Here is a 12,185-nt window from a genome sequence, read left to right on the forward strand (position 1 = left end):
GAGCATTTGTAAAACCAAGACACCTCAGCGCAATGTCGGCAGTGTTTGGTTCAGATCTGAACAGTGAAACGTAAGCCCGATTGTTGCAGTCGCTGTCCACGGTCTACGTTAGACTAATGACGTCTCGCCATCCAGTTTACATGTGCTCGTCCATGGGCAGACAGAGTGACTGTTCGTCAACGTTTTATCTCTGACGGAGGTAACCAAACCCCGTGCACGCATTTCACACACTTTTCATTATATTAAGTGGCTCACATCCCGCTGCACCACTCAGAGACAGATCATCCCTGCTGCTCCTGTGTCTCTGTCTGTCAGCAGGATAAGTGGCCTGTCAGGATCACTGTGATGTATTGGCTCTGTCCCTCTGCCTGCCTATCTCTCTGTCTCTCATTCGCTCCCTTGTCACTCCTTCACTCACTGTCTCCTCTCTGTTTTTATGTCCCTTCGTTTTTTGTTTTTTTTTAATCTTATGCTACACATTCTACATTTCCTCTTCTATCCATCCATCTCTCCCTCCCGCTCTGTTGCTGTGCTCTCCTCCCTCTCTTCTGCTGCCACTAATTGAGGACTACCTCCCTCAGAGAGCTCTAATCTCAGTGTACATGGCGTAAGTACAATTCAAATGGCTGGCAGCTTTCAGTTTGGATCCCACTGTGTTTAAGCAATCATTTTGGCCACGGCTGTCTCTTAATCGCCATCACTACTTTGATCTCTCAGTCCTGTTGACCTTCTCTTAACCCTGTGTATCACTGCCTCACACACCATCACTTGGCGCTGAGATCTTTGACTTCTTGCCCCGCTCAGCTTTCTGTCACATATCAGTTTGAAAAATTGCCCTTGGTTCCTTTCATCTCTTACTCTGCCTCTTATCTGTGCCTGCATTCCCACTGCTACCTGCTTTTAATTTTTTTTTTCTATTTCCAACTTCCATTTTGCACTCACTCGGCCACTACCTGTTTCTCCTGTGGCCTCACCCTTTAAATTCTGTTGGCTTTCTCCTCTGTCTTACCCCTGTGTTAAGGTTTTCCATCTTCCTCTAATTCCCTGTGACTTTTCAGCCTTTAACAGCCCTGCTTTCCTCTCCCCGTCTCTTTCTCTTTCCAGTCAGCCACCTAAGACTGCTGCAGGCTCTACTCGATGTTGACTTGACATCAGCAGTCGTGTGTGTGAGCACCGGTCCTTGCTTGGTCGGGCCCAGACCCCTGGGAGCCCAAGATGGAGCTTTGTACCCGCTGGGCGCCAGAGGGGCGCAGTGCCTCTCAACTGCTCTCAGTGGACTTCTTTTACAGGTTGTGGTACTTGGGGCGGGATTTATGTACATGTCTTTGTGTGCGCGCACTCGTGTGTGTGTGTTAATCTGTGCAACCACATGTCGCTTTAAAAAGGAAACATAGGGAGCTTTAGGGCAAAATAGATTAACACAGACAGACACAGGAGAGACAGTCAGTGTTTGACCAAGAGTCTCAACAGTTATTACAGTCAAACTTTAATTATTGGTACAGATAGGTCAGTTGTTTTACTGTTGAACTGTCTTAAACATAATATCGATTTTACGTCAAGAGATAAATTTTGGTCTGCTCCAGGGACTACCACTGCTACATTGCGTTTCCCACATATCTTATTTAAGGGAGGCAGAAATAACAGCAAACAGCTTTAGTCAGTTCAGTCTTGTGATGAAAGGTGCAGTGCTATCGAATGGGTTATTTTTCTACAAGCAACGGTTGGAAATGTAGCTATTCAAGTATTACAGGGAAACTCCAGCTGTGATAAAATGTTGTGTACATTTCCTTGTGAAGCTGTGTTTTTAATGGTAAACAGAGATAATGATAAACTAAAGTGATGTTCACAGCTTCTCCCTAATTCAGCCTTTTTAGTCTTAATTCTATAAATCAGCAGATCTCATCTTACAGAAATGTTTATTCTAACAATGAAAAACCAGAGTGTTGATATACAGTATCTACCCCGAAACAGATCCACAGTACATAATGCATATGTACATAAACCATGTGCTCAGGCAGCCGTGGACTCGCATGTTGATACAAGGACGCCTTCCCTCTCTTTCTTAGCTTTCACGCCTCCCTGTGTACCTCACAGCAGAGATAAGGTAAAAGGTAATCTTTAAAGTCTTCACAGCGTGACTTCGAGCCTGCCGATCACAAACGGTGTCGAATGCAGAAGATGAGGCTGGAATTGATTTAGCAGTTACCGTAATGGAATAGCACACAGATCCAGAGCAATCACAGGTGTCCCTAACATGTTATTATTACAGGTAGCCTCCGCTGTATTGACTTACTGTTGCTTAGAGGAGGATCAGACTTGTGTCTCACCAGCGTTCATTTTATATTAAAAGAGTGAAGCACCACTTCTCCTGGGTGGCAGCCAGCAAACAGCATGGTGGAAAATATTAGTGCTCAAAATATGGCAACAGATCGAGCTTTAATTAAAGAGATTATAAAGAATCTTATCTAGTAAGGTCAATTGTGCACTGAGCTACTACATATGTTGATCTTTACACAGTCTTTTGATTTTGCTCTTGTTTCAACCTGATTATTTTTTATGATTAAAGCACTGCTCCAGCTTCACAATCCAGCGAAGGCAGCACATAAATATGAAGCACTAAAACGCTCCATCACACCACCGGCTACTACCTTTACTGCCATCAGTTAATGCCGAGGGCTGAAGAGTCCCACAGTGAAAGATTCAATTTTTCTATGTGACTGAAGCTCAGATATTGTGAATGAATGAATCTCAAGGCCTGCAGGAGTTATGAGTAAAAGCAGTGAGCGTGGTAATACATTTAGATTCTGTCCATAAAGTGGCAGCTAGATACACGGTGAATGAAGCTGACTGCTAAGAGTCATTGTCCATCAAATAGACACTAATTTACATTATCTTTAAGACCATGACATTCATATAAAGTAGCACACAGTGGCGGGGCTCCGAGCCCTGGCAGCAAACAGCGCAGGAAAATGTCAAACAGAAACATCTACAGACAATTAAAGCTTTATGAAAACGGGTCAGATGAACAAATTATTCTTAAATCAGCAGATTCAGAGAGGTCGTCAGCGGATGGAGGGTTGGTGTTGGAGGTTGTATGTTTCACTGGGTTCAATGTAAAACCTCAAAAAGGCTCCAGCTAATTAGGTGTAAAACCACAGACACATGTTTATTCTGATGTGTAAAAAACAAACAAACCACTGTGTGAAGCCCAACTCTTCCAGTGTACTGACCACTGACCAATACTACATCATTTTTTATTTTAATGATATATTAAGTAGCATTACCGATATTTAATGAATAACAAAAACCCAGAGTGACTGAAAAGGTGATGTCTATATATGAATATATCCTAAGAAATAATAATCTGGATAAAATATGCACACTGTGGGTTAATTGGGCGCCGTGCCTGTAATAACTCTGTTGTATCCTGTGCCTGTGTTGCAGCCTGACAGCCTCTGGTTCCACACCAGTGGCATTTCCTCTCTGTATAAAAGACTGTAGTGCTGAGCTGAGCTGCAGCTCTATGGTTTAGTGCACTGTAGTCTGCTGTTCAGCAGCTGATACCAGGAACAGTTCCCAGCTCCCCTCCTCTCTCCCACTGCACCCCCCCCACCCACCCCCCCTTGATGCTGTGGTTTGGTGGCAGGAGGAAACATCAGAGCTCCCCTCTGCTCTGCCCTCCACTTTCTCCTTCTCCTCCTCACTGCTCCTTGCTCTCATTTAAACCTGTCCTTTAGTGTTGTGTCCTCATCTGCCTTCATCCCATCTGTCCTCTCTCTCACCTCTGGTCCCTTCACCTCCCTCTCTCTTTCATCCCCTCCCCACTCATAAATTTCACTCCTTTCTTCTCCTATCTCCTCCTCTCCGCCTCAGGATTAGGGTGTAACTCTCCACTGTCGTCTGCGTGTATATATCCGTCTGGCCTACTTCAGTATTTTTGGACGCTTCGTAGTGCTCGCTGCCAGCGCCGCCACTGTGGGAGATACATGCATTATCAAAATCTCACTCAGTTGCTCTCTCTGGTGTTCACTTGTTCTCCCCATTGTTTTGGCTGCGTCTGTGTCCATTGGTGTGTGTGTGTGTGTGTGTGTGTGAATGAATGTATGAGCGTCTCTATCTGCTCGTATCTCACAAGCCACACAGGCACTCGTCGCGTTTGTGTGGCTCATGACTTGCAGTGGTGTGACATTTTAGAGGTGGAAGATGTCTCAAAACATCTTCTTCTTCTTTTTTGTGTGAGTGTGTAACTCATCTTCTCTCTCGTGTTTCTCTCTGCTGTGTCTCGTTCTCCTTAGAAGCACGAGCTGTTGCTCAGAGCCTCAGTCGACTGCCTGGCATCCCTTCTGGGCTTCCTTCAGAGGAGGAGTCATACTACAGGTACCAGAGGCAATGTGGGAATGAGTGAGTGGAGCTAATCTGTACATAAAGAACTTGTGTGGCAATAAAATGATATTTTAGAGTGTTAGTGCTGTGTTTGTTTGGTAATTTGTGTCTTTTTATTCTCTCTCACATTATCTTTGTCTTCAACGCTGTAGAATCCATGTTTGTTGCTCTGTGTTTTAATGTTTTGGGCTTTTGGCGAGTTTTCACTCGTTAACCATTTTCAGTAATTGTACCAGGAGGAATAGAGAAAAATTAAACTGAATTGATCTAAATTAGGCCTCCTGACTTGTCATTTTTCTCCCCCTGGGCTTGTTTTGTGCGTGCGCGTCTTTGTGTTAGCAAAATTTGTGGTGTGTCAGCCGTGGAGCCGATTCCTCCTCCACTGCCTGCTCAGCTCAGGAGAGAGCTGCCTTCTCCACCCTGCCATTCTCAGACTCATCACACTGGTGAGAGGCTTTGCACACACACACACGCACGCACATGCGCACGCATACACTCACGCCAGTCAATTCAAATATAATTTCTTGGGCATGGTTCTGAGCAATGATGAATATTTGATATTAAAAGTATCAAAAGTTAATGAAGGTAATAAAAACATAGTAGTGGTAGAAGTAGTTAGATCACATGAGCAATGAGAGTGAGTACAGCGCAGTGTTTGAGTACGTGGTTGTGCAACATATGGAAATTAAAGGAACATTATTACCATAGTTTGTGTTGTGAGCTGTGGCCTGAACACTTTCTTTTCATTTATTATTCAGTGAACACAGGGGAGGAACGATTGGTCAGCTCTTCCCCATTAAGACACGTTACACAGCACATAAGGGTCTAAAACATGGGTGTCAGTGTGGCTCTGTGCACCTTCCCAAGAATTTTCAATAATTATTAGAAGTTCATGGCAGATTTAATTGACCTTTACTTCAACCGCAATAAATCACTTCAGTGTTTATATTGCTTGCAATTCTTTCTGTTTATTTCTATCTCCCTCTGGTTTTCTCCTGTGTTTCTTAGTTACTGCATCTGTGCATGTTTGTGCATTTCTATGTATATACATCAAACTGTGCATGTGGGTTTGTGTCCTCCGAAGCTCCTGCAGCACGGCAGCACAGCGGTACGGTGGGAGCCTGACCTGCTGCAGGTGATGGAGGCGGTGGAGAGGACGGGGGTGAAGGAGCTCCGCCAGGAAGCAGCACAGGCCCTCGGGCTCCTCCTCACACAGGTAGACGCACACACACACACACGCACCCACACAGATATAATAATGAGAACGTTGTGTGTGACCCTTTTTGCTCGCTGGGACCCATGAATATCTATATTCATAGTGAATTAATTGGAAAATGAGTGAAGTTCAGATGAAGTTCAGTATAAACCAACCTCACACACAGTGGCATGAGAAAGATCACAATGTGCTCGGACTAATAACACAAAAATGATTCCAACCTTGTGTGTCTTCATTGAACACATCCATTAAACACTGGAGCACACAGGTGGAAGAGTCATTGATCGCTCAGGTTTAATATCTGGTTGAACCTCCTTTGGGAGCAGTAACCTCAGAGCAGCTCTTCAGTAGCGGCTGGTCAGACCTGCACAGCGTTCAGTAGAAAGAGTGGACCGTTCATATTCTCAGGACGTCTCTTCAGGTCATTCCACATCATCTCCTCTGGATTATGGTCTGGACTCTGACTGTGCCGCTCAAACAGGTGGATTCTCTTTTCATACTTTGATGTTTAAGGTCATCGTCCTGCTGCGTCACCAGCCTCTGAGCTTCGGCAGGCGAACAGCCACCCTGACCGTGCTGCAAGCGTTTCCCCAATAAGTCGATCAGTCTGTAAAACATTCTCTCAATAGTGTTATGGAGAGTCAAGGTGTGCTTTGGCAAACTTGATGTGAATGTGATGTATGTGTTTTTGGAGAGCAGCAGCTTCCTCCATGGTGTGCTGCCATGGACACTGAGCTTCATGCACCATTATTATTTGTGTTTGGTAGCCTCAATAACAGAGCTGCTAATCAGCTGCAATGATTCCTTGTGGCCTTCAGCTGTTGCTCCCTGGTTCTTTGTTAACAGATTATTGTGTTTCGTCGTTTTAGCTGAAAATCCAGGGAGGGAACCACAGAACCAAACCATCTCCATGTACAGACAGTTTGACATCGGGCTGTTCAATATCCAAACTCTTTGAGATTGTGCTCCTACAGTTTCAGCTTTATGCAAAGCAACAGTCTTATGTAAATCTTATGACATCTCTTTTGTGAGGCACGTTTTACATTTGCAGGCGTGTTTTGTGAAACAGCAGTGCTTTTTAAAAATAATTATTGAAGTGACTGGACTCCAATTAGCTCTGGTTGGTGCTGCTAGGCCAGGAGTTCACATACATTTTCCAACCTACACTGCATGTTTTCAGTGTGCAGAACAAAACAATGATTTGTTCATTATTAGTGAAAATAGATTGGGTTTGTTCACAAGACAAATTTATACATAAATGAAGATAATTCCAACGGCCTCACTTAGTTTTTCTTGCCGCTTTGAAATTTTTATTCATTCGCTATGGAAAACAGCACAGGCAGCAAAATACAGAGACAACAGGGGAAATGTTAATGGGAGAGAGCAGGTTTGTTTATGCAAATAAAATACCAGCGTTTTGCACTGCAGCAGCAAAATGCCAATTTACAACAGTAGCCTCAGTGTGGGACTTCAACTCACTGGTGGTGCTAAGTAAAAAGGCTAAAAGGAGAGATTTAGTTTAACATCAAAGTGATTGGGTGTGAGTGAGACCAACACAAAGTTTAAGGTCAGAGGTCAGCATGTTATCTGTAAACACGCTGACTAGCTTGGCTGTCAGGTAACTGTCTTGTGCTCTCCCCACTTTAAACTTCGCTTCCACTCTTGTAGTTGTGTAATTTACACTCAGGTACCCGAGTCTACACAAAGGAGAGGCTTGGTGTTATCTAGTAGCAGTTGACATTGGCATTAATTCAGTTACCTCAGCCGTTAGTCCAGAATCGTTGTTCACGTCAGCTCCAATGAGTGCTCATCTGCGCTGGCTAGAGAAACTAGATACTGATTTTTAAAGGCTCAATAACATCCCTATTGAAACTGGCAAGCCGTGTAATTGTGTCTGGACCAATCACCACAAACAGTTTTGTGTAAATTGCATCTTTCAGTTAAATGTCAGGAGCACGGGCTTCTGGTGTGTTTAACTCTGGAGTCTGTGATTATTTACACACGTTAAGACTGAATGAATTAAGCCTCTTTGTAGCAGACTGAATTTTTAAGAAAATAAAGTTTAATAGTCCTGAAGTTATTAAATCAGATTAAAGAATACGCATAGGCCTTGTTTTATTTCTGGCTGGCTTCTGGGTAACGCTGAAGACACAGGGCCCAGTGGACTGGTTAGCACTGAGGCACTCGAGGAATAAAAAGCGTTTGGAGCTGCCAAGTCAGAATACTGTTTAAACTCGGTGTATAAATTCTGGAGGGCCGTCCAATTCTGTGAGGAAAAAAAAAGTCCCGACCTCTGTCTCCAAGTATTGATTCTGATGACTATAAAGCTTTAAGTCAGAGCAGTGTCTGTTCAGTTCTCAGTAAATACTGTATATGTATTTTTTTGCCGCTGGCCATTCGTTGTTGGAAGACTACACACAGTCTCTTCAAAGTAGAAACTGTTTGCATCCACTTTCTGTTCTGCATTTGGCCTCGTACTACTGATACTGGATGTAAACCAAATCAGTTTATGTTAAACAGTTGTTGGTGTAAGGCCTCTATGTTAGTGATCGCAAACTGTTATAGCATATCATTTATTAGTAGTATTAGGAACGGCCAAAAAACATTCTGAGATCAGCAAAATACCAACATGTCGCTGTGAGACTCTGGCTGTTTCTACTGCAGTGTAAACCGAGCCCACAGGGTTTACACGTTCTCCATGGTGTCTTCAGAAACCAGTGTTGTACAGTTAAGTTCATATGAGTTGCACAGAAATAATATGTCAAAGAATACCCGAGGCGGTGTAGTTTATTGTGGAGCTTCACAAGCATTTAATAATCCCCCCTACCCACCCTCCACCCGTCACATTGGTAATATGGCAGTATTGAATTCAGGAATGTACACCCCCTCCCTCCCCCAAGCAAAAGTGCAAACAAGATTTAGAGAAATTCAAATGAATATTTTTTTATGTACAGATCATGAAGGTGAATGAAGAGGAGTGACTGCGACAGAACAGTTTGGATTCATTCTGATATTTGCTCTGCTCAGCTGTGATCACAGCACTTGTCTGGCTCAAGCCTCTTAAACAGCCAGTATCACTCACCAAATCTCACAGATTATCCCCAGAAGAAATATGAACTGGTTCAGGAAGCTCTGTGAAACGCTCACTTCAACAATCAACAGAAGTTAAACATGATGAACGACGCTCACCGAGCACTCTGTCAGGACCGGTGCTCGGCAGTTCCTCTCCCCCTTTTGTGCCGATAACAGCAACTGATGCTCATGGCATCAGTTGCTCCATGTCGACAACGACTGCGGCGCATCATTTCTGCAGGTTTGTCAGCCGCACATTCGAACTGCCAATCTCCCCGTCCCCGCCACGTCCCCAAAGGTGTCCTATTGGATTCAGATCTGGTGACTGTGGAGGCCGCTGAAGTGCACTGAGCTGCATGAACAAGCAGGAGTGCAGGTGTTCCTAATAAAGTGCTTGGTGAGTGTGTGTCCTTGCTGTTGCCCTAGTTAGTTGTTTTTTTTGCAGCAAATGCATCAAGCCCATTTTGTGTTTGCTGAAAGGTTTTTATGAAACACAGAAAAGCAGCCACATCAGATTGCTGAGCTCAAATCTGGCATCACATACAGGAGCAGAGACACATTTAGTATTCTGGAAGTAGCTCCGGATCACAGGAGTGACAGAATGATGGCTGCAGCTCCCAGTGCAGTGTGTGCCAGGGAATCATGAACTGTGCGAATGCGCGCGAGATGTGTCTGTTTTCTTGTGTAGGTGTGTGCGCGTGTGTGTGTGCGTGCGCGTGCACTGTGTATATTGATATGTGCATTTGTGGAGACACTGAGGCGGTTTAGAGGAGGCAGGGTTCAATGTGACAGACACATTTCTCTTAACAGTCTCAAGACAGTATGATTTTCTTTTCTCCCCTGTCATCTCCTCTGCTCCAATCTGTCTCACACACACACACACACACACACACACTTGAAACTTTCATAGGTTTTGTTGATCTGCCATTGGACCTAAGTGAAGTCTCTGTTCATGAGGAAGTTATCGGGGCACATTTGCCAGTCACCTGATATCATCATATCGCTGTCTTGTTTCCTGCCCATGTGTCCTGACATATCTGTCAACTGAGAGTGAGTGCGTCTGTGTGCGCTCACACCGTTGTAACACATGCATCACTTGCTCTTGCAACTTTAGCCCATGGCTATTTCCTCCTCTATACGTTTGCACATGCTCGTCTTCCTGTCTCTAAGTGTTTGTGTGTCTGTGTCTGTGTGATTCTGTGGCCAGTGTGAAGTGTAACAGGGGTGAGGCTGCTGCAGCTTGCACCCTGTAATTAGTTAGCTTCCCAGATCAGAGCTGCTCTTTGGGGAGAGCTTCTTTTCATAATTTCTAAAGCTTGCAGATTTCTAATAACTCTCTCCCCCAGTCTGGAGAGAATCTGTCGCCCGTCACTGCATCTGTCCCTTTCATACTTGTCTATATAACCAAGCTTTCACTTGCTAGCTGTTCCTCCACATATTCCTTTGTCTCCTCTTTTACTCTCCAAATTGTTCTCACCCCACCAGCTCCGCTTCATTCACCTCTGTTTCCCCCTTTTTGCACTTCTCAGTTAGTGAGCAGTGTTTGAACCGTTTCTTTATTCTGCCCTTTCCTTCACCTGCCTGCTCCTCAAAATATCATCCTCCACAACTGCTCCCAGCGTTAACTCTGACAACACTTGTTGTCTATGAATCTTTATTGTCTACTCTCTCTACCAACCAAATGCATTCAGCATTAGTAATCAGTTTTTTTATCTCCTCAGTTAGCTGCTGCCTTGTCGGAGTCGTATCCAAAAAATGGCAGCTATCAGAGCGGTGTGAGTGAGCACTGACACCACGGAGGGAAACCAGTTGAGTGATATTCACAAGCCTAAAGTATTGATGTAGACATTAAACATTCTGTTTGAACCTGCTGTAACGCCATCAATTTTAATCCCTACCTGTTCACTCCAACTCAAAACCCACACCAGTCCAGACCAAAAGATTTGAGGAATCTTTGATCACCTGCAGCCGTCGGCTTCGTCACTTAGTCCAGGATAGGAGGAATGATGATGATGATGAGGATGAGGAGGGAGATAATGATAAATTGGTGACAATGCTGGAACAAAACATGTGCTGGTGCAGCTCACGGTGTTACTGTAATAGTGTTACAAAAAGATTCATAACTCGCTCATGACCCACATGTATTTTTTAGACTTTTTTTTTACATTATAATTAATTTATGCTACTTTTGTGTAGAGCAGATTTAGCTCAGTGTTCGACACCGTTGTGAACATGTGGCCGTCGTTCACACCTCAGATCCTCAGGATGACTGTAATGATCAAACCTTTAAGTTTGTCTTTGAACCTGCCTGCGGCCCGGATCAGTGGCAGCTCTGCGTCGGAACCAGGCGACTCTTCCTGAACGAGCTCGTTGCAGCGAGTTGATCAGACTCTGTGTCCCTGTGTTGTGCTCACAGCTGCCGGAGACGCTCAGCAACCTTTTACCCTTTAGTGTTCTCTTGCTCGTCGATATATTCTCTACAAAGTTTTCATTTTCTTTATGCTGCGTGCGTTCGCTGTCCCTCATGACTTTAAGTTTGCAGTTTACATCCACAGTACGGCTCCATTTGCTGCTCCTCAGCCTTTCTTCGCATTTTATCTACTGCATGCGCCTCTGACAGCTGAAATAAATAGTTTCATTTTTGCGGTAGAAGAGGTTCCTGTCTGGCTTACTTATTTAGCACTCTGCAAGTCCCAGGTGTGTATGTGCGCGTTTGTTTGTGCGTGTGTGTGAATTGCTCAACAAACCAATTTGCCTGTTTTCAGCTCGCTACGTACGCTGTTTTTAAAGTGACTGGTAAAAATGTAATTTCTATAGTTTTCAGAAACGTTATCACACGCTTTGGAACAAAGGCCTTGGACTTCTTTCTTCTCCAGGCGTTTTACTTTTGTTTTTATTTTTCCGGTTCTTGTTTTATCCTCTCATAACACTTTTTACTGCCCATTAACTTAAGTGTTAATATTGGAAACGCGTCGTCTCCTCTTTCTCTTCACTCCACTCCTCATTATGCTGCTCCTCTCCCCTGGCCCGTCTCTCCTCTCCTATCTTTTACTCAACAAAATAAAATGCTCTCTCCTGTTGTGTGTTGATGCAGATCCAGAGCAGCGTCCTGCAGCCGCCACCCACAGAGCAGCACAGGCAGAGAGTGAGGGACATGATGGAGGCCCTCGCCCCACAGTCACCAGCCGTGAGCCGCAGCCCCAGTCTGCCTAGCAACATCCTGTATCCCTCACCTGAAAGTGAAACCCACCCATACGCACCCCTGAACGAACACTCTTACACACTGAAATAGTGCATATAAAGTGCAAGCACATGCACTCTGGCCTACATGTGAACTACAGCTCACGCCTTGCAGAAACCTCAGACATGCCTACATAAGTGTGAGTAAAAGCGGCAACACCTATACGTGCACACACACTGTAAGCACACCGTGAGTGATAACCATGCTGATGCCGTACCTCGGTGTCAGCAATGCATCTTTATTGATTTTCTCTGGCAATTTATTGGACGCCTG

General features: G+C 44.4%; 1 protein-coding gene across 2 annotated transcripts in view; it reads left to right on the forward strand.

Moving 5' to 3' along the window:
• mei1 (meiotic double-stranded break formation protein 1) overlaps nucleotides 1-12,185 on the forward strand; it is a 63,864-nt gene that overhangs the window by 45,832 nt on the left and 5,847 nt on the right. The window contains exons 27-31 of one of the 2 annotated variants that reach the window (XR_015036312.1): nucleotides 1,105-1,289; nucleotides 4,296-4,377; nucleotides 4,723-4,829; nucleotides 5,468-5,599; nucleotides 11,766-12,051. Coding sequence is in view for 1 of the 2 variants with exons in the window: in XM_085784858.1 (XP_085640984.1) it covers nucleotides 1,105-1,289; nucleotides 4,296-4,377; nucleotides 4,723-4,829; nucleotides 5,468-5,599; nucleotides 11,766-11,893 (634 nt within the window). In the remaining variant the exon portion in view is untranslated. The remainder of the gene's footprint in view (nucleotides 1-1,104; nucleotides 1,290-4,295; nucleotides 4,378-4,722; nucleotides 4,830-5,467; nucleotides 5,600-11,765; nucleotides 12,052-12,185) is intronic. The other variant, XM_085784858.1, reaches the window with a different exon arrangement.

Source organism: Trachurus japonicus, chromosome 8 (genome assembly GCF_045865225.1).
Source record: "Trachurus japonicus isolate A0001 chromosome 8, Traja_1.0".
Lineage (NCBI taxonomy): Eukaryota > Metazoa > Chordata > Actinopteri > Carangiformes > Carangidae > Trachurus > Trachurus japonicus.